This window comes from Giraffa tippelskirchi, chromosome 6, assembly GCF_054371585.1.
Source record: "Giraffa tippelskirchi isolate mGirTip1 chromosome 6, T2T-mGirTip1v1.2.pri, whole genome shotgun sequence".
NCBI lineage: Eukaryota > Metazoa > Chordata > Mammalia > Artiodactyla > Giraffidae > Giraffa > Giraffa tippelskirchi.
In genome coordinates this window covers 80,799,070-80,823,356 of record NC_137280.1, presented here as the reverse complement: position 1 = coordinate 80,823,356, position 24,287 = coordinate 80,799,070, and the positions used below count along the sequence as shown (strand labels likewise).

General features: G+C 52.9%; 1 protein-coding gene across 2 annotated transcripts in view; it reads right to left on the bottom strand.

Moving 5' to 3' along the window:
• ADAMTS2 (ADAM metallopeptidase with thrombospondin type 1 motif 2) overlaps window positions 1–24,287 on the bottom strand; it is a 258,412-nt gene that overhangs the window by 150,006 nt on the left and 84,119 nt on the right. For both annotated transcript variants that reach the window (XR_014055962.1, XM_081497756.1), the window contains exon 3: window positions 21,398–21,557. Coding sequence is in view for 1 of the 2 variants with exons in the window: in XM_081497756.1 (XP_081353882.1) it covers window positions 21,398–21,557 (160 nt within the window). In the remaining variant the exon portion in view is untranslated. The remainder of the gene's footprint in view (window positions 1–21,397; window positions 21,558–24,287) is intronic.

Here is a 24,287-nt window from a genome sequence, read left to right as displayed (position 1 = left end):
AAACAGGATCTGCATCATAAGTATTCTGTTAATTTTCATGAGACTTGCACTTAACTGATCACTTTTTTTCATGAGAGTTGTACATGTGCTAGAGATAAATGAGGGACCTCTACTCATCAGATGCAAAATCTATCTACTTCCACTAAATCAAGCTCATTATTTGTGTTATTCAGAACTTCCTTGTCTTTGCTGATTTTCTGTCTACTTAATCCAACACTAACTGGGAAAAAAAAAGGCTGAAATCTCCTGAAATGATGATGGATTTGTCAATTCCTCTATTTCTAACAAAGTTTATGACAAATATATTGAGACTGTTTTATTGAATGAGTGAACCTTTAAAACTGTTCTGTCATCTTGGGGAAATGAACCCTTCCTCATTAGATGGTGACCCATCTTTCCTGGAAAATGCCTCAGGTCCACAGAGTCTGACATTGATGTGATAGCCTGCCTTTGGTTGCCTGCTGTTTGCTCCCACTCTTCTCCTCTTAACCTTTTCCTGCTCTGGTGATCGCACAGTTTAGGTCTGGGGCTTGGTTTGGCTTAGTTTCTTTAACGTAACACATTTGTCTGTAAACAGGTGACTTTAATCCATTTACAGTTACTCCGATAACTGATCAATTTGGATGTGTTTCTCCCATATTCCTCTATCATTCTGCTTCATTGTTTTGGCTTCCCTGTTCTCTTTTCTAATTTTTCTTTAAAAACATGACTCCTTTTCCTCCAACACGCCCTCTCCTGGATATGCTGGCCGGCCGGGCCCTGACAGGCAGTCCACAGACACGGGCACACACAGACACACACGCCCACACCAGCTCCAGATCTGAAGATCAGCACCAGGTTGGTCTCCACGGCAGGCTCTCTTGGTTTTGGCATTTTCTCTTTGGGAACGGGGTTATTGTGGGGGATGGAGGTGTTATTTCTCAGATTCCACATTTCCCAGTTAACAGCTTGTCCAGAGCTGATCCACACCAGCGCGAGAATGTCATCTTGGGAGGAACCTCAGTGCCACTTAAGAGTCAACACAGGAGTGGTAAGGAAGCCACTCCTTCAGTGGAAAAGTGCTGGAGTTTTTTTATCACAGCACAGTCCCCACTGCTCCCTACTGCAGTGTCACGCCCCTGGGCTTCACAAAAGCACACTGCTGCCTATTTTAGGCACATGAGATGCAGGCAGGCTCTGAACCCATACCCAGCAGCACCTTCCTTCTGCACTGAGTGCTATTTTGTGGCTCTGTAGTAGCAGCAGCAGTAGTAGTGGTCTTCTACATTCATGTCACTGGGCACCTTATACTCCCATAAAGAGGGACTCCAGAACTCCACACCCTCCCTGGGAACTAGCCTAGAAAACGTATGTGACAGAGCCTTTATACTGTCACGTATGTGACAGAGCCTGTTTCTGGAGAGTACCTAGAATCAATAGAGAAGAGGTTATAGTCATAGGCAAGTCAGAAGAAAGAGCCAGGAGGCTGGCCCACGGGCCCTGCCAGGAGACTGAAGAGTGGTCAGTGTTGCAGGCACAGGCTCCAGAAGACATAGCATGGCCAACTACCCAGGAGAGCCAGGGCACAGGGAAGGGCCTCAGAGACCTACGAGGGACGAGATCGGGTTGGCATGGCGCGGAATAAACCATGGGCTTGCATACCAGATTATTTTAAAAGACCAGGAGTAAAGCCAGACCCAGAAGGCCACAAATTGCATGTGTCCATTTAAATGAAGTGTCCAGAATAGGTAGATCCACAGAGACAGAAAGTCAATTAATATTTGCTAGGGGCTGGGGGAGGGTGCATGGGGAGGGACTACGAGTGGGTACAGGGCTTCCATCTGGGAGATGAAAAGGTTCTGGAACTAAACGATAATGATGGTTGCACAACAATGAGAATATTCTAAAAAGCAGTGGATTATATACATTTTTTGTTTTCCCAGGTGGAGCTAGTGATAAGGAACCCACCTGCCAATGCTGGAGATGAAAGAGACGCAGGTTCGATCCCTGGGTCAGGAATATCCCCTGGAGGAGGGCATGGAAACCCACTCCATTGCTCTTGCCTGGAGAATCCCATGGACAGAGGAGCCCGGTGGGCTAGTCCATAGGGTTGCACAGAGTCAAACATGACTGAAGCAACTTAGCATGCACATACGCACATATACATTTTAAAATAAAGTGGTGAATTTTATGTCACAAAAAATAAATTGTTAAACAAAAGTGTTAGTTGTTCAGTTGTGTCCAACTCTTTGCGACTCCATGGTCTGCGGCACGCCAGGCTCCTCTGTCCATGGGATTCTCCAGGCAAGCGTACTGGAGTGGGTTGCCCTTTCCTTCTCCAGGGGATCTTCCTGACCCAGGGATTGAACCTGGGTCTCCTGCATTGCAGGCAGATTCTTTATTGTCTAAGCCACCAGGGAAGCCCACAGAAATAAAGATCAGCAGAAATTCAAATGCTAACAGGAGTCCAGGGGAGACAGAAATGAGAGACTGCAGCTGGAAGGTCGCAGATCAAGCCCTCTCTAAGCCAGAGAAATATATTTTGGCTTTAAAAAAATACACAATAGGGCACAGTGATGAAGGATCCCAAGCCTCAGACTCCTGGCCCGGGGAGTCAGTGGAAATACTGGGGACTGAGAAAGGCGCACACATTCCACCCCGCAGGGCCCCTTAGCACCCATCCACTGGAGCCACGGGAGAGTAGTACAGGCCCAGTGTGGCCAGGGGTCCTAATCTCTCACAGAAAGCTGGAAATCCATGTGTATATAGATCCTCTCAAATATGAGTTCAGTTTGTTCAGTTTATTGTGTAACACTGTGACAAACATACCACAGTGTCCAACAAGACCTATGGCTGGCAGTTCTCATCTTCCACCCAGTGTATAAGGTCTGGGGTGTACAGGGAAGGCTCCAATGAAAGGTTCTACCATGTTTCAGGACTACCCAGTGCCAGCTTCCCCTGGATGCCTGTCCTGGTGCAGCAGCAGATTTGATGACCCCCCCAACCTGCCCCAGGGCCTCAGTGACCCCCTACCTCAGGAGCCATGGCCTTACACCGTGCCTGCTCCCCTCACCTGACCTGACGAAGCAGGAGAGCGAATCAGTTTGGAACAAGACTTCCCCACCCAGGGCCCACCTGAAATGGGCACGGGACAGCAGCCCAGCAACCATCTGCCGAAAAAATGTAGTGTGTGTGGGCAGCAGCTTGTGAGAGAGAGCCTGACTGTCTGGTGGCCACAGATGGGATGGAGCTTTCCCTTCTGTTCAAGGCAATGCTTCATTCCTCAGCACTGGGTCCACACTGGACCCATACTGCGTTCTTCACAAGTTTGATGGGGACTAATCCTCCCAACAACTCTACCTGCTGGAAATCCCCTACCTCCATTTTTCTGATGAGGAAACAGAGGCACAGAGGTGGAAGGAGAAGCCAGGATTTAAACCAGGTAGCAAGAGCTCAGAGTCTGTGCTTTGAGCTAGCACACCCTGTCCTTCCTTGTCCCTGGAACCCGAGCACAGCCGCTTGGCCTTAGAGCCCGGCAACCACGCTCTGATAAGCTTCCTGGAGCTCACCCCAGCAGGATAACATCAGCTGCTCATTCCCTGGGTCTCTACAGTGTGTTAGCAGCACTTGGCACGGTTCATCCCCTTGTCTGCCTCTCCCTTCAAACAGGATTCCTCAGAAGCAAAGGCCAGACTGTGCATGTGCAACGCCCAGCACAGGGCTGGCACAGGGGTGCTTGAAAACACTTGTTGAATGGATGGACGGATGGATAAACGGATGGATGAGTGAGTGAATAAACTCAGTTCAGTTCAGTCGCTCAGTCGTGTCCGACTCTTTGCGACCCCATGAATTGCAGCACGCCAGGCCTCTCTGTCCATCACCAACTCCCGGAGTCCACCCAAACCCATGTCCATCGAGTCGGTTATGCCATCCAACCATCTCATCCTCTGTCGTCCCCTTCTCCTTCCACCCACAATCCTACCCAGCATTAGGGTCTTTTCCAATGAGTCAACCCTTTGCATGAGGTGGCCAAAGTATTGTGAATAAACTAATGAGTGACTAAATGAATTAATGAGTAAATGAATGAGTGAATGAATGGGTGAGTGAATGAACAAATGAGTGAATGGACTCTGGCACTGGAAAGTGAATTCTTTGTGCCTGTGACAATTGAATCAGGCAACAAAGTCAGGGACAGGGATGGTGGCAGTGTGATTTCTATGCATTTTGGGGGTAGAACTGGTTAGGCTTGTTCACAGATCAGCTCCAGATGGTGAGGGAGAGGCTGAAGATAATAGCCCAGGACACTTTCTTCAGAGATCAGCAATGCCAAGACAGTCACTGAAGCAGGACAGAAGAAGGTGCCCGCCCATCAGGGAGGGGAGATTCGAACTTGAGCCCCACTGGTGTGCACTCAGTTTAGGCCAGGCCTGCAGGGCTCCCCGCCCCCGAATTTGGAATCCGCAGTAACTCAAAGCAACAAGGCAGGTCAACCCCAGAGCCCGAGGAGGGAGCAGAGAACCGCTCAGTGGCTCAGAGTTGGGGCTTGGATTTGGGTCTGGGGGTGTCTGACTCAAGATTGAGGCTTCACAGCACCTGGTGAAAACCTCCAGGAGGGCGTCTGGGGTGTGGGTCTGAAGCTGGGGAGAGGGGACAGGGCTGGGGCAACTGATGTGGCCTCTGGGTCTGAGTGGGCTGGATTTAGATCCACCTTCTCTACCGCCTTCCCTCCGTCCATCCATCAGTGGGGTGAGGCTCTACCCACCATTCAGCCCTGGAGTCCCCCTATTACTATTTCCTCTCTTGAGAGCCAACCAGGTCCTAATTCAGAGCAGGTCTGCAACCCCCTGAGGCACGGCCAGCTCCCAAGACAGTGGGCCCTGGACTCATGGTGCCTCCTCTCAGCAGGTGGGAAAACTGCTGTGTTCCCTTGGGATTGGCCCTCAGCTGCTGCAGGAGCCACACATGACAGAGTCACTAATAACACAGGGCCAGTCTCCCTGTCTCCTGCTACCAGCATCCAAAGGGAGCAGGTGACTCTGTAGAAGCCGACGCGGGGCCAGGCTTCTGCCGGCAACACATGGGCACATTCACCCTCCACCTCCCAGGCTACCTGCCCCACCAAGGTCCTTTGCACAGAAACTGCCAGGCCAGTCTGGCAGGCCCAGGGGTGGCTTACCTGACCACACGTAAGCTTTGGCAAGTCACTCCATGAGCTCTCCATCACTTCCCCTCACTAATGTCTCCCACTGTGTGGCCTGTGCCCACCCAAGGTGAGTGCGCTCTGAGGCTGTCCTTCCTGCAGAAGGCCTGCAGGGTCTTGTTCTGGCGTCAGAGCACTGCAGCCCCGGGTCCCCTTTCAGGAGGGAGCACAGGTGCCTCTCACGCAGGCCGAGGGCTCAGCAGGCAGCTCAGCCCTTTGTCCTGGCTTATCTAGTCCTGTGACCCCCAACTTGGGTCTTGGCTGCCCAAAGGGAAAAGGACTTGGGAAACCCCTCCAGGTCCCAAGGTTCATTCCAGGAAGATGTAAACAAGTCTGTGTTGTGCAGGTGTATGCACGTGTACATTTGTGCACCACACGTGTGTTCACATGGACACATCTGTGTATATATGTGTGTGTGAGAGAGAGAGAGCTTGTGAGTGTATAACTACCCACCAGAGGCCATCTTCCTCCTAGAGTCTCTCTCCATCACCAACCAGAGCAGGCAAGGCCACAGTGAGTCAGGGGGCAAGACAGGAAACTGCGGGGTAGAAGCGGTCTGGCACATCCCTGCAAACACTGTCTTCAGGAACAGGCCCCGGGTACTGGGCCTTCTGATATTTCTGAGAAACTGAAAACTAAGATTTTAATGTGAAACCTCTTGACTTTTAAGTGTTCACTTTCAGTATTTGAAGACATTGTGTAAATCAAATAAAACATGTGAGGAGAGGGGTACAGCCTGTAAGCTACAAGTCAGGCCCGGCTTTGGCCCAACACCCCTGATTTTGTAAATGGGGAAACTGAGGCTGAGCCCCTTGGCTCCCTCACCCTCTCGGGGCTGCCACAGCCCTTGGGAAGCACCCACATGTTTCAGGAACTGAAAGACACAGAGAAAAGGGGGACTGGGGCCCTGGCTGTGGCCGTCGCTGTCACCAAGGACCCAAACTGAGTTTTCTGAGATTGCCCCAGGTGGGTCCTCTCCTCGGCATGTGAAGACCTTGCGTCCTTTTCAGTCCAAGGTTCCAGGACAAGGACAAGCCCTGTTTGTCCTACTGGTGAGTTTGCCAAGAATGTAAGTAGCTTCTGGGACACAGCCCAGAACAGAGGAGCTTAGTCACTTGACCAGAGTCCTATTGCACCTTCAACTGATCTTTGCTCCCCAAGCTGCAGGGACCCTGAGAAGGACGAGCATGCTGGGAAAGCAGAACACAGGACCCTGGGACGCAGCACCCAGCTGCACTGAGCAGAGATCTACCCCCTCAGCCCCTCAGGCCTGGCCAGTGCAGGTGGTGACCCTAGCGCTTGTGGCAGGGGCCCGTCTCCAAGGGTCTGCCAACTGATCCCAACCAAACGCCCTTCCCTCCCCACCCATCCCAGACTCTGTCTGGTGGCCTGGATAGAGCCTTCTCAGCCACACGCCCTCCCCACTAATGCTCTTCAGATGGGCTTCGCCACTGGCCTCCAAGAAAAACACGACCACGATGACAGCAGATCTCATAGAAGTGGAACTGCTGGAAAGGTCTCTCGCAATATTCTTGAAAGGAAAATAAAAATTCCACTTGAGCGCGTTTCAGCTCTGCAGCATCACCAGCCACATGGAGCGCTTGGCCCAGCTGCTGCCAGGTTCCCATGGGCTGGGGTCCCGGCACTTGAAGCCATCCTAGGACCCTCGAGCCTCCGCTGCTGCTGCCAGAGGCCTGCGTGCTTCACACGCAGCTTTTGAAAATTTTGAATTAGCTTGCCAACATTTTAAAATGAAAAGGTTTTACACAAAATCACAATTTCCGGCTGCTCCTGAGAAACCAGAGGCCTCCTGAGATTGACTTCACATTGGCCCGCACCCTGGCAACACTGGCAGGGGAGACCCCAGCAGAAACACACGCTCTCCACAGCCAGCTGACCCCAGGCTCTGCGCAAGGCGGCAGGGCAGTGAACCCCTGTCCTTGGGGTCCTGGCCCATCTGGGGTCCGTGTCACCGCCCACCCAGCCTGCCCCTCCTGAGCCTGGTCACTGGGCACACGGTGCCTGCACTCCAGCCTGTGGCTGCCCACAACTGCAGCTCTATAGGTTGGTGGGTGGGAATGAGCAACCCCTTGTCCCTGACCAGAGCCCTCGGCTCATGACCTGATCTGTACTGAACTTCAGTCGACTTGACCCCCTAGAGACTACTCCCCACAGGCCACTAGAGGTTTGTGCCTGGAGGCTCTGGGGATCCCAGAACGGCCCTTGGTCCCTCATCCCATTGGACATCAGCAGACTGGCCTGGTGCGCCAGCTCCTTGTTCTCCCAACTCCATCACCTGCCAAAGCCTACCTGTCCCCATATGCCTGGCCAGCCCTGACACTGGCCCATGAACTGTCAAAGCATTGAGAATAAACAGCGTTATCTGGCCCCTGGAACACACCCCATAGAGGCAGTTGGGCAAAGAAATCCCCCACACCGAGTTAGCATTTCTCCTCAGCCAGGATCCGCAGATGGCGTTTTTCACTTGTCCCAAAGGTGAGTTCAGAGAGATCTGGATAGAAGCCTTAAAAAAAAAAGCTCAAACATACAAAGACCTTCCCAGGCCTGCACCTCAGCAAAGATGATTCTGGTAAGTGTCAACCTGGGTCTGCAGGAAGAGCAGGGAAGAGGTACAGACGAGAGGGCCCGGCTGGGAGCTATGGTTCTGCTCCTCCCTGACCCTGGGAGGATGTTGCCATCCTGGATGGGAATGTGGTTCTGCCCAGTGGGCAGTGCCCCGCTCTGATCACCATGGGGACTACCTAACAGGACCCCCAAGATCCTTGCTGCTCCATCACTCCATATTGCATCTGGCCATGCCTCTTCCACTTTACCGACAAAGGTCCATATAGTCAAAGCTATGCTTTTTCCAGAAGTCATGTATGGATGTGAGAGTTGGACCATTAAGAGGGTGGAGTGGCAAAGAACTGAGGCTTTTGTATCGTGCTAGAGAAAATGCATGAGAGTCCCTTGGACTGCAAGGAGATCAAACTAGTCAGTCCTAAAGGAAATCAACCCTGAATACTCATTGGAAAGACTGATGCTAAAGCTGAAGCGCCAATACTTTGGCCACCTGATGTGAAGAACTGACTCATTGGAAAAGATCCTGATGCTGGGAAAGATTGAAGGCAGGAGAAGAAGGGACAACAGAGGACTAGATGGTTGGATGGTATCACTGACTCAATGCACGTGAGTTTGAGCAAACTCCAGGAGATTGTGAAGGGCGGGGAGGCCTGGCATGCTGCAGTCCATCATGTCACAAAGAGTCATACATGACTGAGCCAGTGAACAACAACAATTCCTCTTCACTGCCAGGGCAACCATGCCCAGGCCACAGTCTCTCCAGCCTCACGGCAGCAGCCTCTCATGGCTCCCTGCCTCTTCCCCTCTCACCCACCTCCATAGTAACTAGGCCATACTGCTTCTCTACTTACAGCAGAGCAAACCACCCTCCCTCCAACCCCCACAAGACAGCCCACCACGATCTGCCCCTCAGAGCCTTAGTCTTCACTGGTCCTTTCTGCTAGACCCCCAAACAGGCCAAGACCACTCCCCTAAGGTCACTCGCCCCTGCTCCCTCAACCCCTGCTTTCATAGTGAACTGCAATCCACAGTCCAGATGTCAACTCCAGCCTCTGGGTACTGTGTGGTCACTGTGTGGCATCTCCCACTGTTCCTGTGCAGCCATCCCACTTGTTCACCATGTATGACAGGTATGACACTGGGCTTGGGGCTGCTATGTCTGTCTGCTTCCCAGGGTTGCAGACCCCAGCCAGTGCCAGGCCCTGTGTCGGCCGTAAGTAAATTATCAGCTGAATGAATTGAACAAATGATACCTGGGATATGGTGTCCACAGGGCACATGTTGAAAGACAACAGCACGTTGTCTGAACAGTAGCCAGAGTGTGCAGGGCCCAGCGAGGCCGACCTTCCCCTGGCCCCTGGGCACTGCTGCCTGCTTCATCTCCCCACTGCAGCAGGGAAGGCACACAGCTACCTGACATCCCAGGAGGCCTGAGGCCCCAGCTAGGTCCCACCTGCACAAAAAATCCAAACCCAGGAGTACCAGAGCTGTTGCAGCAACAAAAGGGGGCTTCCTTCAGTGACGAGCCCTCAAATGTCTGCCAAGGGCAGCAGTGTCCTCAGGAATGAGGAACACAGGCCAGGCTTCCGAGGCAACAAGTTCACTCTCTCTTTTCATGGATACTGAAGCGTCAACTGCATGCCAGGCACTCCACCCAGTGCTGGGGGTTTCACAACAAGTCAAAGACTCTCCCCACAGCCGCTATACTAAACAACCTGAGACACCCCTTAACTCCCCATGTCCGCGCCTCAGTTTCTGCACCCCGTAGGCAGAGCCTCAGCGCTAGGAAAGCCCCAGGTGTCCCAAAGATGGCCAGCCTTCAGGCAGGGCCCGGGAAACCCTGGGTCCCAGATTGCTCCTCCCTGCCCAGGCAGGAGTGAACTGCCACTGGCTTCAGCTGTGGCTCGACAACTCGTGAGCTGTGACAGTCAATGCCTCAGGTTCCTCATCTACAAAGTGAGCATAATGACAGCACCAACCAAGCTCACGGAGTGCTTACAGGAATCCATGAGCTGACGCACCTGCAGCGCTCTGGGGACCCCTGCCCAGGGGAGCTCCGCCGGCGCTCTGCTCTCCTCTGCCCCGGACTCTCAGGATTGCTCAGACGGCAGTGCCCCTGGGCCCTGTTCTCTGCCTGCCCCCGGGGCCGCCGTGCAGATTAAATGACACACAGATGCAGGGTGCCTATCCTCACATAGGCCTTCAATGAAGGCACACGTCCCCAGGCCACCAACCACCTCCAAGGAGAGGAAGAGAATCACTTACAGGCTGGGCTACAGAAAAACTGGCTTTTGTGCAACAAAAACTAAATAACGAAAAGGAAAAGGGAACTACAGCCTGGGGAAAAGGCCTGTATCAACCATGACAGAAAGTCAATATCTAAAGTAGATAAAGGGCTTACCCCAATATAAAAGACCCCAGGAGATGAACGGGCAAAGGACTTAAACAGGTAGGGAAGACATACAAAGTGTAATCAAACTCGGGGAGATCATTCATCCTCACTGACCATCAAAGCAGCACAAATTAAAGCAAAAAGCAGCACTGCTTCACTGTGAAGCAAAGTGAAAGTGTTAGTCACTCAGTCATATCTGACTCTTTGTGACCCCATAGACTACAGCCCACCAGCCTCCTCTGTCCATGGAATTCTCCAAGAAGAATACTGGAGTGGGTTCCATTCTCTTCTCCAGGGGATCTTCCTGACCCAGGCATTGAACCCAGGTCTCCCGCATTGCAGGCAAACTCTTTACCAGCTAAGCCACAAGGGAAGCCCAAGAATACTGGAGTGGGTAGCCTATCCCTTCTCCAGAGGATATTCCCCACCCAGTGATCAAACCCAGGTCGTCCACATTGCAGGTGGATTCTTTACCAGCTGAGCCACCAGGGAAGCCCAAGAATATTGGAGTGGGTAGCATATCCCTTCTCCAGCGGATATTCCCCACTCAGCAATCAAACCCAGGTCTTCAGCATTGCAGGTGGATTCTTTACCAGCTGAGCCACCAGGGATCAGCAAAGGATCAGTCAGCAAAGCCCTTGTGCTGGGGAGGACATGGTGACTCTGGGAGCCAAGGTGGGAAACCAGCCTGGCTGTGCCCCAGGACTGTGTATCTTGGATTGTTGCCCTTGGATCCCATAATTATTTTGGTCATGTAGCAAGTTCTCCCTGCTTAGAGCCAGGGCTCGAGGGGATCCAGGTCATCATGCCTTTCAGGGTTAGCAATATATACCTATTCACAGAAGAACTGAGGCCAGGAGGGCCTCAAATTCAAATTCCAAGGGAGGTTGCACAAAGGGCAGGGTCAATACCACCATCCTGGCTGTGTGAGCAGCTGGCCAGCACTGCCTCCAGCCTGGCTGGGTGGACAGCAGACCTCCGCCTGGAGGGCCTGAGAAGCAGGCGCGCACAGCCCATCACGCACACTGTCATCAGCTTCCATCCACCTCAGCATGGGGCCCCCTCCGAGGCAGCAGGCTGGGAAGGAGGACCTGATTCACCACAAAGGCCAGGACACACACACGTCCAAGGGTCCCTGGACTTTACACTATGCTCAGCTGCCCCATCCCACAGAGCAGGGCCTCTGACTCCCAGGGCAAGAGGACCCGCGAGCACACTCCAGAACCTGTCCATCTGTGGGGTCAAGTCTGGGGTCCCTGTCCCCACTGCCAGAGTCTGGAAGCCAAGTGGGCTTGGCCTATGGCCAGCACTATCTCTTCTGGGAAATCCCTTCCTCTGAGCCAGGGGAGGGAGGAACAGTGGGAGGGGCACAACTCTGAGGTCAGAGGATTGGGCCCCAATTCTGCCTTCTGCACTTGACCTGCCTCTCCCCCAGCCTCCCCACCCCAGGCTGCATCACACCCATCCACCATCCTCCCAGTAGCTCAGGCCTCTCAAAAGTCAGGAGCTGCCTTCGATCTCTCCCTCACACCCATGTCCTGTGAGCCCTGCCTCCAAAAGCATCCTGTGCTCATCCACCAGGCCATTTCGCGCTGGCCATCAGGATCCCCCAGCCCCCTCGGGTACAGCCTTCCCTGCAGCCACTCTTCCCACTGACAGTCCTCAAAGGCTTCCCACTGCTAGGAGAATAAGACCTTACCTCCTCCACGACTCAACCCCATCAGCCCTCCCCACCTCCCTGGGCCCTGCCCTTCCTCTCTCTCCATTACTCCCTCACTCCAGGCACGTGGCCCTTTTTCTGCCCCTCAGCCACACGGGGCTGACTCCCATTAAAGGGAGTGGAGCAGTGTCCTGGGCTGGGCCCTCCCACCAGCCAAGTGCGTCTGGTCTCTGACCCAGAGACCCTCCCCCAACTCAGTTCACCCTTTCCTGGGTTTTGCTTTGTTCACAGCTTTACCCCTCTCTGCAGCAGTGGGCAGGGTGCCTGTTCTTAGCCTCAGTGTTCCATCCAGCAGTCCCACTGTTGTTTGTGGTTTTCCCCCAGTGACTGGGAACATCACTAGAAGCCTGGCCCCTTCCAGCCCAGATCAGGCCTATGCAGGCCCAGCTCCCAGGCCACCTCTTCCATCAGGACCTGGCCCCGGACTCCCCCAAATCCTGTGCCATCTTGCAAGCTCTCACCTGAGCCTTGACTTCATCCCAAGTGTGTAACTTTGTCCTGCCTGCACATCCCTCAAAAGGAATACCAGTTGGACTCTGCCACCAGGTTCTCCCATGAGCTCCACTCGTAACTCTCTGAGGCCTTCCTTGTTCCAGGTCAAGGTGAAGCCCACACCCCAGGACTGAGCCCAGGCCAGTGGAGCCAGGTCAAGAGCTCTGGCAGAAACACCCCAACTCAAGAATCCAGCCCAAGTTCCAAACATGTATGCGTGGGAGTTTGTGTGCACAACAGAGAGGGCCAGACTGAGGGAGAGACGCATAAAGCCTGCAGGCGGAGGGAGAGACAGCCAGACACGAACACTTCCATCTAATTGCATGACCTTTTCCCAGCTCAGAGTTCCTTCAGGGCCAAGTACACAGCACTGCTTGGTATTAATTTGAAAGAGAAATGGGTCAAGGAAAGTTGGAAATTTTTTATAGAAAACACTTCAGGCTTGGAGCTGGCTGAAGTGTTTGTCAACCTGCAGAGAATTCTGAGAGGAAACAGGCCTTGGTTAGAGCCCTCCAGCTGGTACAAACTTGCAGAATGTGGACCTCGGGCCCAAAGAGCTTCTGGGCTATGCTTGGCCTTACTGCTTCCGGGGAAGGGCTTCTCTCCCTGCTGGACGGCCCTAGAGCTGTCTTTGCAGCCCGATCCCCTGATGCTGGGACCAGCACCTCTCCCCTGTCCTCAGATCCCTCTGCTTCACCAAGAGGCCTCTGTCCGGGGATCCCTCGTGGGACACCTGTCCCTCTGCCCCCTATTAGGCAGAAAGCCCAGATCTCTTGCACAGCTGTCCCATGGGGTGTGGAGGGACCGTGTCAGGATGTTTGGGGCCCAGCTGCTCCCATCCCTGGCACGCCAGCTAACACATCTGAAGCACAAAGCGTCACAGACATGTAAAGTGGCCACTGGAGACATCATATCTCTCCCAGGAACATCCCGGTCTGCTTCACTAGAGGCCAGCAAAGAGCAGGTCTGCAGAGCCATGGCTGCTGTGACAGCCAGACACACCACTTTCGCTAATTTAACTCCAGATGCACCCAGAGCAGAGCACGACTTTGCTTCTGAGATGGTGTGTTATCTGGAAGCCAGGCATAGTTACCATGTGCCAACAGAAAGCTCTTTAGGGGACATTCACTACACAATCCAAGGGGAAAAAAAGAAAAGAGTATCAATGAATTGGGTCTGTGGAAAAGAGTTCCTCAAAGATGGGGTGGCAAGAGCAGAGAGGACCTCAAGGCCCGAGACAGCCCATGATCTTAAGCATATGTGACAGCAAGCACAGAGTGGGCACCATACCAAGGGTGAGGTGAGGATTAGCAGGCCCTGCAGCATTATACCCATTTTAGAGATGAGAAAACTGAGACGTGATGGGGTTGGGCACACTCAACCCCTAACCAAACTGCCCCTGGCCTCCGTGCTGGGAGCAGCTACTGATGTGCTGAGGTGGCTCCTCTAAGAACTGTCCCCTACACCTCAGGCAGGCCAAGGCCAAGAGCACTATCCCTGGGTCACATTAGTCATCTGTTCACGGTGCTCCAGCAAAGATCCAGGTCCTTCCTGGGCCACGCTCACCAGGCCAGAACTACCCCTGAACCAGATTGCACGTGAATGTGGGAGGAGAGAAGAACCGGAGAGGGTAGACCTGAGACACAGGATCACTACATTTTTGTCTGAGAAGAGGAGCTGAGCGCGTGGGCTGTCTGCACCCACCAGGCCAAGTGCCGTCACAGACTGCATCTGTGGAGTCTGGGAGGAGGGGGCACGCTGGGCAAGTCTCCACTGCAGGAGGAGGTGGGCCAAGCCCCAGTCCGGCTGCAGGCCTCACTTCTGCCCTCACAGCCCATAGGGCAGAGCCCCCAGGCCACAGAGCCCAGTCAGAAAGACCCCAGCTCAGCCGCCAGCTCTGCAGCAGTCTCCTCAGTCTGACCCCAGATATCAGCAGGCCTCAGCTGACCCAGCACAGGCCCCCACCCACCTCCCCAGTGTGAGGCCACGTCAGCACACTGGCATCTCCGGCAGCCATCCAGGGGGCTGACCGCAGGGCAGCGGGAGCACCGCGGCCTCTGCCAAGGATACACTCAGCTCTGAAACATGCCTCCCGGAGTCGGGCCAATCGCTTCGGGTTTCACAATCAGGACTTCTCTTTGGGTTTCCTCTGGCCCCCAAGCCATAGGCACAGCCCAGGGTAGAATGAAGAGGAAGAACCGAGAGGGCCCTGGGCATAAAGCACTAAGGTGCCCAGACTTTCAGCTGCAATGCAGCGAGCTGGCAACAGCCAGCTGGGCAGAGCATGGGCCAAGCCCAGTAGCAGAGCCCTTGAGTCACCAGCCTAAGAGCACCGCACCAGGCCCCAGGCTCCCGCAAATGGCATAGAGAGGGGTCCCAGCACCTGGACACTGGCCAGGTCTGGGGCTCAGCATGCAAAGCCTGCCCAGGGCTCTCTTGACCTCTCTTCCATTTCTGCTAGGACCTCAGCCTTCAACACTCTGATATCATGTAGGCTGAATCATGGCCCCCAGGATGTCCCATCCTAACCCCCAGAACCTGTGAGGATAGCCTCATATGGCTAAGGAGACTTAGCAGATATGATTTAGCTAAAGATCTTAAAATGAGAAAATTCTCCTGGAGTATCCCAGTGAGCCCAATGTAATCACAAGTGTCTTTATAAGAGGGAGAAACTTACTACAGACAAAAGAGAAGGCACTGTGACCACAGAGCAGAGGCTGGAGTGATGCAACCACAAGCCAAGGAATGCTGGCAGCCCCCAGAAGCTGGGAGAGGCAAGGAATGGATTCCTCTCTCAAGGCCCCAGAGGGAACCAGCCCTGCTGACACCTTAACATTAGCTCCTTAAGATTCATTTTGGACTCCTGACTTCCAGAAGAGAATAAGCCACTGACTTTGTGGTAACTTCTTACAGTGGCAATAGGACATAAACCACAGAGCAGAAAGCTTCCCCCAAAGGGCTTCCAGCAAGTTAGTGCCCCCTCCACATCTCCCACCCCATTACCCCATTACTCACCCCTCACCCCCTCCACCAGGCCTCATTCTTGACTGAGCCTTCTCCCTTATGACTCACACCCACTGCATCACCAAGGTAGGCCTGGCCATCTACCTGCCACCAAGTGGAGCCTTGCCCACTTCCCACTAGTGTCCTGTTCTGACAGGGCTATGCTCTCTCCCTGCATCACTGCTCTAGGCTCCCTGCCTCCAGCCTGGACCAGAGCAGGCTGGTTACAACACAGGACTGTCAGTCCCCTTCCCTGCTGGGGTTGCCTGCAGGACATCACGCAGTCCCTGTGAGCTCTCAGCATCAGCTCCAGCCCTCTGGTCCCCGGCCCTGAGTGCCCATTGTGAGCTTTGCTCTTGGTTCCTTAGTCGTCTGGAAAACTCTATGGCTCAGGGAAATAGGGCGGAGACATGCAGCAGGTCAGGAGGGGAGGAAAGGCTGCTGGCCGCCAGGTGGAGACTGTGCAGGCGGGCCACACTCGGCCACGTGGAGAAGCCATGCAGTGCTGGCATCTTGTCCTCGCTCTCCTCACAGGCTTTCCTTGGCAGCAGCAGGGCACAGCACTCCTGAGGGCACCATGCCTCCTCTGCCCCTCCAGGGAGGATGGTGCAGCCTGACAGCAGCAGGCAGAGGCTTGGCACGAGCTGTTTCCGAGAGTGAGGCAGCCAAGGTCACAGGCACTGTGCTGTCTGCCTTCTCTGCCTTCAGCCCAGGGCCAGGTGTAAGGCAGAGTGGAAGACTCTTCAGCCCACTAGCAGCTCAGCAGGAGCTCAGAGCCCCTCCTTGTCCTGAGGCCATGCCCAGGGACTGCAGGAAGCCTGTGGAGGAGGACACAGAACACTTCCACCTCCACGTCTCTGAAAACACAGGCGGTCAATAGGGGTCATTGTTTTATTTGGCCCATATGGTGCTTTTCAGAAATCTGAAGCAACAATTTAAAATCAGGAGAGTTCACATCAAAGTTCTGATGTCTGGATTCCCTTAACAGCAAAAGGATTGGCTGCCCGAGGCGCACACTCCCACCAGGTCTTGGTCAGGGGAGCTGAGGACAGACTGCCCCTATGGACGAAGTCTACCGTCTGTCCTGTGCCCACGGTGAGACCAGGGCCAAATGCCACGTGTCATTGTTGTATCCATTTCAGCAGAGACTTTCATGTTTGTATCAAAAGAAGGAAAATTAACACCGGGCCAAGGGTGGGGTAATTTGTTTTCTTATCCTCTGCCACTCCCCTCACTGGCATTGCCTGTCAGGCCCTGCAGGTCTCTGAGTTTGCAGCCCTTGTCTTGAGACAGCAGGACTTGTTGCAAATGTGCCCAGCAGAGTGAGACCACTTGCTCAGTGTGTGACCCAAGGACCTTTCCCACTCAGTGGGGACTTTCCCAGGGTCCCAAGTTCAGCCCTCCTTGGTGCGACCAGTAAGGCCAGTATCTCAGTATACTTCATCTTAGGGTCAGACCAGCTATAGCACACCAGGCCCCACAGTCTGGCTGAGACTGCACTAGGTTCCAGCAGATGCAGAAGAGGGGCATGGGGACTGCCTGGGCTGTGCCTGAACATCGTCCCCTGAGAAGGAGTGAAGCATGCCTGCAGTGTTACTCCTCCACAGATGTGCAGCCCCATTCATGGCACAGTCAGCCTTGTAAGGGAGGCTCTCTTACTTCCTATAGGACTGATGCTGAAGCTGAAGCTCCAATACTCTGACCACTTGATGTGAAGAGCCGACTCACTGGAAAAGACCCTAATGCTGGGAAAGATTGAGGGCAGGAGGAGATGGGTGCAATAGAGGATGAGATGGCTGCATGGCATCACTGACTCAATGGACATGAATTTGAGCAAACTCCAGGAGATAGTGAAGGATAGGGAAGCCTGAGTTGCAAGAGTCAGACTCAACTTAGCAACTGAACAACAACAACAACAAATAGACTGGTGATCCCCAAAGATACCAGGTCCTAATCACCAGGACCTGTGAGTATTATATGACCAAAAAAGGGCTTCATAGATATGATAAAATTATGGATCTCAAGAGGTGGAGATCATCCTGGATTATCAAGGTGAATCCCAAATGCAATCACATGCACCCTTAAAAGAGGGAGACTGACATCACTCAGAAGCAGAGGAAGCACTGTGACCATGAGAGCAGAGGCTGGAGTGATGCAGCCACAAGCCAAGGAATGCTGGCAGCCCCCAGAACCTGGGAGAGGCAAGGAACAGACTGCCTCTAGAGCCTCGGGAAGGAACACAGTCCTACCAACACCTTGACTTCAGCTCAGTGACACTGACTCCAGAATTCTGTCCTCCCAGAAAAGGGAAAAGAATGAGAGAATTAACTGCTGTTTTAAGCCACCCAGGTGATGGTAACAAGCAGCCTGAGATTTGGGGCATGACATGCCAGGATCACGCATATGAGCTCTGAGCAGGGCTTCCAGGCTGGGCTGGGGCTCCTCATCCCCTATACCCACTGGCCCTGGCTACTCCTCAACAACCTGAGACAGGGTTAACAGATGGCAGCTAGGGCAGTGCTCAGGCAGGGCCCTAGAACTTGGGAGTGAGGCTCTGTCCATGCTTGTGTGTAAATGCAAATACACATGCATGCATACATGTGCAAACACCAGAGAAGCCAACATTACACAGCACACCTCCCAACATACTGCCCTGGGCACAAGTCTGGCTCTGAGGAAGACTGAGAAAGGCACTTGGGGTGCTGGAGAAAGGTCTAGCCCAGAGGAGTCCTAGAGACACCCGAACCTCCTCTCCCCAAAAGGCCACAATGGCACCCTGGCCTTGGAGCTCTGCCTTTCTGGCCCAGACAGGCTCCCAGGCCCAGCAGAGCCAAGCAGAGACACTTCTGCAATACCTATGAGGCCAGTGAGGGGAAAAGTCACCCTGGTCTCCTTCAGTCCCTTGCCTACCCTAGTGCCCTCCTCCAGGGTCTGAAGGTGTGGACTAAGCTGCCCAGGGCAACCTCCAACCCTGGCCTGAGTCCTGGAAGACACTCTAAAACCTTCACTTTCCATCCATTTCCCTGGGCAGTCAGCAACCCAGTAGCTAACCTCAGATGATGGGGACTTGGTGACAAGGATGCTCCGAGGCTCTGAGAGCCCCTGAGACCACCCCAGGAAGTCTACTGGCTGCTCAGGGAAGCCAAGGCAGTGACAGTGTGTCTCAATGCTCTGGAAGAGCTGTGTATAACACCCCCCAACAAACCCCTCACCCCAGCCACACCAATCCCCCACAGGAACCCTCACCCATAACCACACCACCCTCCACAGGCACCCCCACTCCAACTCTTACACTGGGAGATGCTAATCTCCCAGACCAGGAGGCTCAGGACAGGTGTCCCCCCTTCCCCTTTCTCAGAGGACCCATTATATCCATTGTCCTTGATAAATGGCCAGGGTATTTCAAACATGCTTACAGAAGTTGCCTCGTGGGGGGCAGGAAGAAGCTTCCAGTTAGTACCTCCTGCCTTCTTTGATCGGAGGCACACATCAGAATTCATGAGAAGAAAAGATTCCCTAGCTTATACATACACACACACACACTGAAAGCCCTTGCACAGAGGCCCTGGTGTTCTGTGCCCAGTAGGTCATGTCGTGTTGCAGGAAAGAGCACGGAGCAAACATGCTCAGACAAGGGCATTGCTTTTACGTGTCTACCAGCTGCCACTGCGGGCCCTGACAAGGCTGGGGCAGACGCAGAGTGGGACCGTCTGGGGTCACCGCAGGCCCTCAGACCAGCCACAGCAAAAATGTGTCTGGACCACCTCCAGCTAGTGAGTGGGCCTCAAACCTGGGCGCAGGAGAACGATCAGGCACATGCAGGGAGAAATGTGCTCTCTGTGGACGTCGTCCACACAGGGTCACGTGGACACCAGGCAGGGACACCAAGGAAAGGAGGCTTGGTGCCAGACTCTGGGCCTCTGGCTGAGACCTACTACCTTCAGCCTACACACCCACAGCCCCGGGCTGAGGTCCAGAGCTCAGTCCGGAGAGCCCTCCACCCCCACCCCATTTCAGCGCAGCCTCAGTGCCAGACCTGAGCAACTGGCCTTCCCTAGAATCTTCTAAGGTCAATGGTTTCTTGGCTTGTTCTGAGTTTGGAATCCCTTTCCTGTGTTCTGAGTTTAAGCTCTCACCAGAGATAGGCAGATGAGGTTAGGGAAAGGATTCGAGAGATGTCAGAGGCCAGCAGAAGCCTGGGAAAGAAGGCCAGACCATGAACGAGGATGGCCATGTTCACGAGACAAGGTAGCACATGGATTTAGGGATTGGCAGCCTGACCCGGGCACCTGGCAGCCTCACTGTGCAGGCTCCACCTCACCTGGCCTAAGTCCCCCCACCCCCCCCACCAGGAAACCCCCTGAATCTTCCAGTAAAGGCCAGCCCAGAAGCACCAAAACCAAAGTGGCCAGCCCTCAGCTCTCTGAAGCACAGGCATTTCTAATCACTCTGGACAGATGAGAAAGCAGAGGCCAGAGACCCAAACCTGCCCAAGGGCAGCCAGCCAGCAAGGAGCAACACCAGGGCCCTGATCCCTGATCTGAGGCACAAGGCCTGCCCCATTTCCACTCCTGCCCTCACCCAGTGGGGTTACTCTCCATTCCTCCCCATGCAGAGAAGCCCAAGGGTAGGAGAGATAGGAGGGGCTGAAGCTGGGAAGGCCAGGAAGGCAGCGCCTGGGGACCCTCTCCACTGTTGGCAGACGGCCTGCAATTCATCATCTGGGAAGAGGGGGCAGCCAGAAGTATTGATCGACTTTACAGAACACTGGGCTTCCTGATGGAACAATTCCTTTGCAAAAGTATCTGATACCATTCCTTGAAATTAGAATGGTGCCCTGCCAGGCTGCACCCAATTTATCTGTCAGCTGGGAACTCAGAGAGACCTAAATTAAATGAGCCGGGGCTGCCTGGGGGCAATGGGAGTGTCTTGGCTAATCACAGCACGGCTGGGCTGGCCCGGCCCAGTGTGGCCTCTGGGGTTTCCTGTCAACATGCAGATGAGTTTAACTCAAGACCCGGCCTCGGTGCCCTGTCTGCTGCCACCTGCCGTGGCCATGACTGAGTGCAGCCAGGGATCTACAACTGGAAACTCAGAGCTGAGCCCACCCCACCAGAGCCAGGCACAGAGACTGGGCACAGCGAGGCCCACCAGGACCACGGCCAGAACCCAGCCTGGCCTCGCTGGAGCCAGGGACCTGAGATTCTGAGAACACTGGGGAGATCTGGGCCAAAGGTCGTAGGTCTGGCCTCCCGGAGGGCTCTGAGGGGCCGTACTACCTGTCTAGCAGCTCCTTCCTCACTCCTGGGCCCAAGAGCGTGGTTGGCTCTAAGTTGAAACAGATAAAACCACACAAGTGTGTGCACAGGTTACTGAGGCTGTACCTTTGGGCTCTCTGTGGAGCACGCCCCTCCCCTTCTGCCTCCCAGAGGGAGCAGGATCCAATTGGGGCCAAAGAAACACTCAGGGCCTTTGTCTGTGAGCTGAGGCACAGGCTCCCAGACTTGGGTACGGGACTCAGGCTTGGTCTGGGTCTTGCCTGCTCCCTGACACTAGGTAAGACCCTCAGGCAGCTTTTACTGCCTGCTTAGGACTTCCCAGGTGAACCTAGTGGTAAAGATCCCACCTGCCAGTGCAAAAGACGTAAGAGGTATGGGTTCAATCCCTAAGTCGGGAAGATCCCCTGGAGGAGGGTGTGGCAACCCACTCCAGTATTCTTGCCTAGAGAATCCCATGGACAGAGGAGACTGGCGGGCTACAGTCCATGGGATCACAAAGAGTCGAACACGACTAAAGCGACTTGGCACACACACACTCTCATGGAGGCCTCAGGCCTACAGGTTTATGGCCCACATATACCCAAATCAGAGGTCCCCAACTCAGCATTCTAGCACCTACACTGTGCTATGCGGTCAGCAAGGATGGTCTCAGTCCAGGCCCGGGACCAGACCTACAGAAATGATGCCTGGATCCCCCCAGGGGAACATTCAAGGTCTATTGTGCAACCTCCCGTCTGCAGCAGCCTTACCTGTGTCCAGGGCCTGTGGCCCCCCTAGAGGAGGGGCTCTGGAGGTGGTCGGTCGATGATACACCACATGTACACGGCCCTGCTCAGCCTCCTTTGCCGCCAGACCTTTCTCCAGGGGCTCAATAAAGAATTCCTCCTCTTCCATACGGATCAGGCCAGCCTGCAGGGCAAAGATGAGATTGTTCAAATTCCCAGAACGCAGCAGACCAAGGAGCGGAAGCAGTCAGGAGGGCCTCAGAGAGCAGAACTTCTAACCTGGCTGCGCAGGGCCCAGTGAACCCCAGCTAAGTGTGAGGCTTGAACCCCAGGCCAGGAAGGGCATGAACAGGTGGCTACAGAGGCCCCATCACGCAAGAGCCTCCACTTACAGCCGTGAAGGCCAGAGCCATTTGGGAGTGGTGAACCCTGTCTGAGGAAGGGATTCTTGCCTGGTTCATCCCCACCCCCACCCCCACCCCCCGGAGCTCAAAGTCCAAGACAAAGGCCAAAACTCTCAGCCAGGGACTGAATCTGCCACAGATATGTTCAGTTGGACACAAATAGTATTTTCAACGTTCTGAAACCAACCCTCAAAATGATATGATTTCATGTTTCACATATGGAATTCCATCTTCCCTTGGAAAATGCAGACTCTGACTAGAGTGCCTGGTGCCCAGCAGTGGACCCATGGATGGAGCACACCCTTCAGCTGCAGGCCATAGTCCCCACTGCACATCCTTTTATTCATGACAGTCGGCAGCCCAGACTGCAGCAACTGAACCGCTGCCTCCACCTTACAGGTGGCCTTCCCGCTGTAAGGCCCTCAAAGGACCCCCCGTCCCCATCAGGGTTCAAGCCGCTCTATACTCTGGCATCCAAGACGCTCAGCCTGCAGCTGTCCTCTCTGCCCCCAGCTCACACACCTCACACCAGTCCCTAAAATAGTCCCGTCCTTCCAATACAGTGCAGACCACCCAGCCTTCAGGCTCCTGAATCCACGGAGCCCTCAGCTAGGGAAGACCTGCTGCTTCACCCACCCTTGGCCATCTGATAAACTCTAATTCTCCAAGGCTTGGCTCAGACCCCTCAAATGCCACCCTCCAACTGCAGCGACATGGCCCTGCCCTCCCCTTGAGGCCATCCCACCATCACTGCCCCATTCAGCTCCCATACTTTTGATTCCATAAACCAATTGTCACAGTAGGAGTCTCCACTGTGTCAAGCTGCAGATGTATTTTCTTTAGATCATATACTTATGAACTACTCATGGTTTGGAATTTTTTAAACCACTTTTTTGAGGTAGAGCTGACACGTAAAAAGATGGTACATAGTTAATATATACAACTCAATAAGTCTGGGAATGAGTATACACTCATGAGGGCTTTCTTGGTGGCTCAGATGGTAAAGAATCTGCCTGCAATGCAGGAGACCCAGGTTTGATCCCTGGGTTGGGAAGATCCCCTGGAAAAGGAAACGACAACCCACTCCAGTATTCTTGACTGGAGAATTCCAAGGACAGAGGAGCCCAGCAGGCTACAGTCCATGGGGTTGCAAAGAGTCGCACACGACTGAGCAACTAACACTTTCATTTTGACTTTCATATACTCGTAAAACCATCACCGCCATGAAGGTCATAAACATATCCATCACCTCTCATAGTATCCCCCTACACTTTTTATTGTTATCATTTTTTCTGAAATAAGAACACTATATGTAAAATCATCTTAGCAAATTTTAAGTATATTAAAGACTATTTTTGATAGAGCATTGTTAGTTATAGGCACCGTGCTGTATAAAAGATTTTCAGTACCTACTTATCTTGCATACTGAAATTTTTTACTCTTTGGCAATGACCTCCCATTTCCTCCTCCCTCCAGCCCCTGACAACCTGTGGTTATGAGTTTGGCTGTTCTTGATTCTACACATAAGTGAGGTGTTACAGTATTTGTCTTTCTATGTCTAGCTTATTTCACTTAGCATAATATCCTCCAGTTTCAGCCATTCTGTGCAAGTGGCAGGATTGCCTTCTTTATAAAAGCTGAATAAAAATATTTCCATTTCAACAGCATCTGTAGAATACATTGTACATAAGTACCACATTTCTTTATCAATTTGTCATCCACAGACAGACATTTGGGTTGTTTCCATGTCCATTGTGAATAAAGCTGTAATGAACATGGGAGTACAGATACCTCTTCAATATCCTGTTTTTATTTTCTTTGCGTACATTCCCAGAAGTGGGAGTGTTGGTCACATGGTAGTTATATTTTAATTTTTTGAGGAACCTCCATATTGTTTTCCATGGTGATTAAGCCAATTTCATTTTTTTGCATTCAGTTTTCCCAACACCAAGACACTATCTTTTCACATTGAACATTCTTGGCTCCCTTATCAAATATAAATTGACTGTATATGCATAGGGTTATTTCAGGGTTCTTGATTCTGATCCATTGGTCTATGTGTCTGTTTTTATGTCAGTACCATACTGTTTTTATTACTAGAGCTTTGTAGTATGTTTTGAAATCAGGAAGTGTTATGCCTCCAGCTTTGTTCTGTCTCAAGGTATCTGAGGTATTTTTGTGGTTCCATAAACATTTTAGGATTTTTTTATATTGGAATTTGGAATTTTGATAAGGACTGCATTGAATCTCTAAATAGTTTTGGACACTATGGACATTTTATAAATATTAACTTTTCTGATCCATGAACTCAGTATACCTTTATATTTATTTGTGTTTTCTTCAATATCTTTAATTAGCATCTTTACATAGATCTTTCAATTCTTTGGGTAAATTTATCCCTAAGTATTTTACAGTATCAGATGCTATTGAAATGGAAATATTTTATTTCTTTGTCAGTTCACTATTGGCGATTTTGTATGTTAATTTTGTACCCTAAAACTTTACTGAAT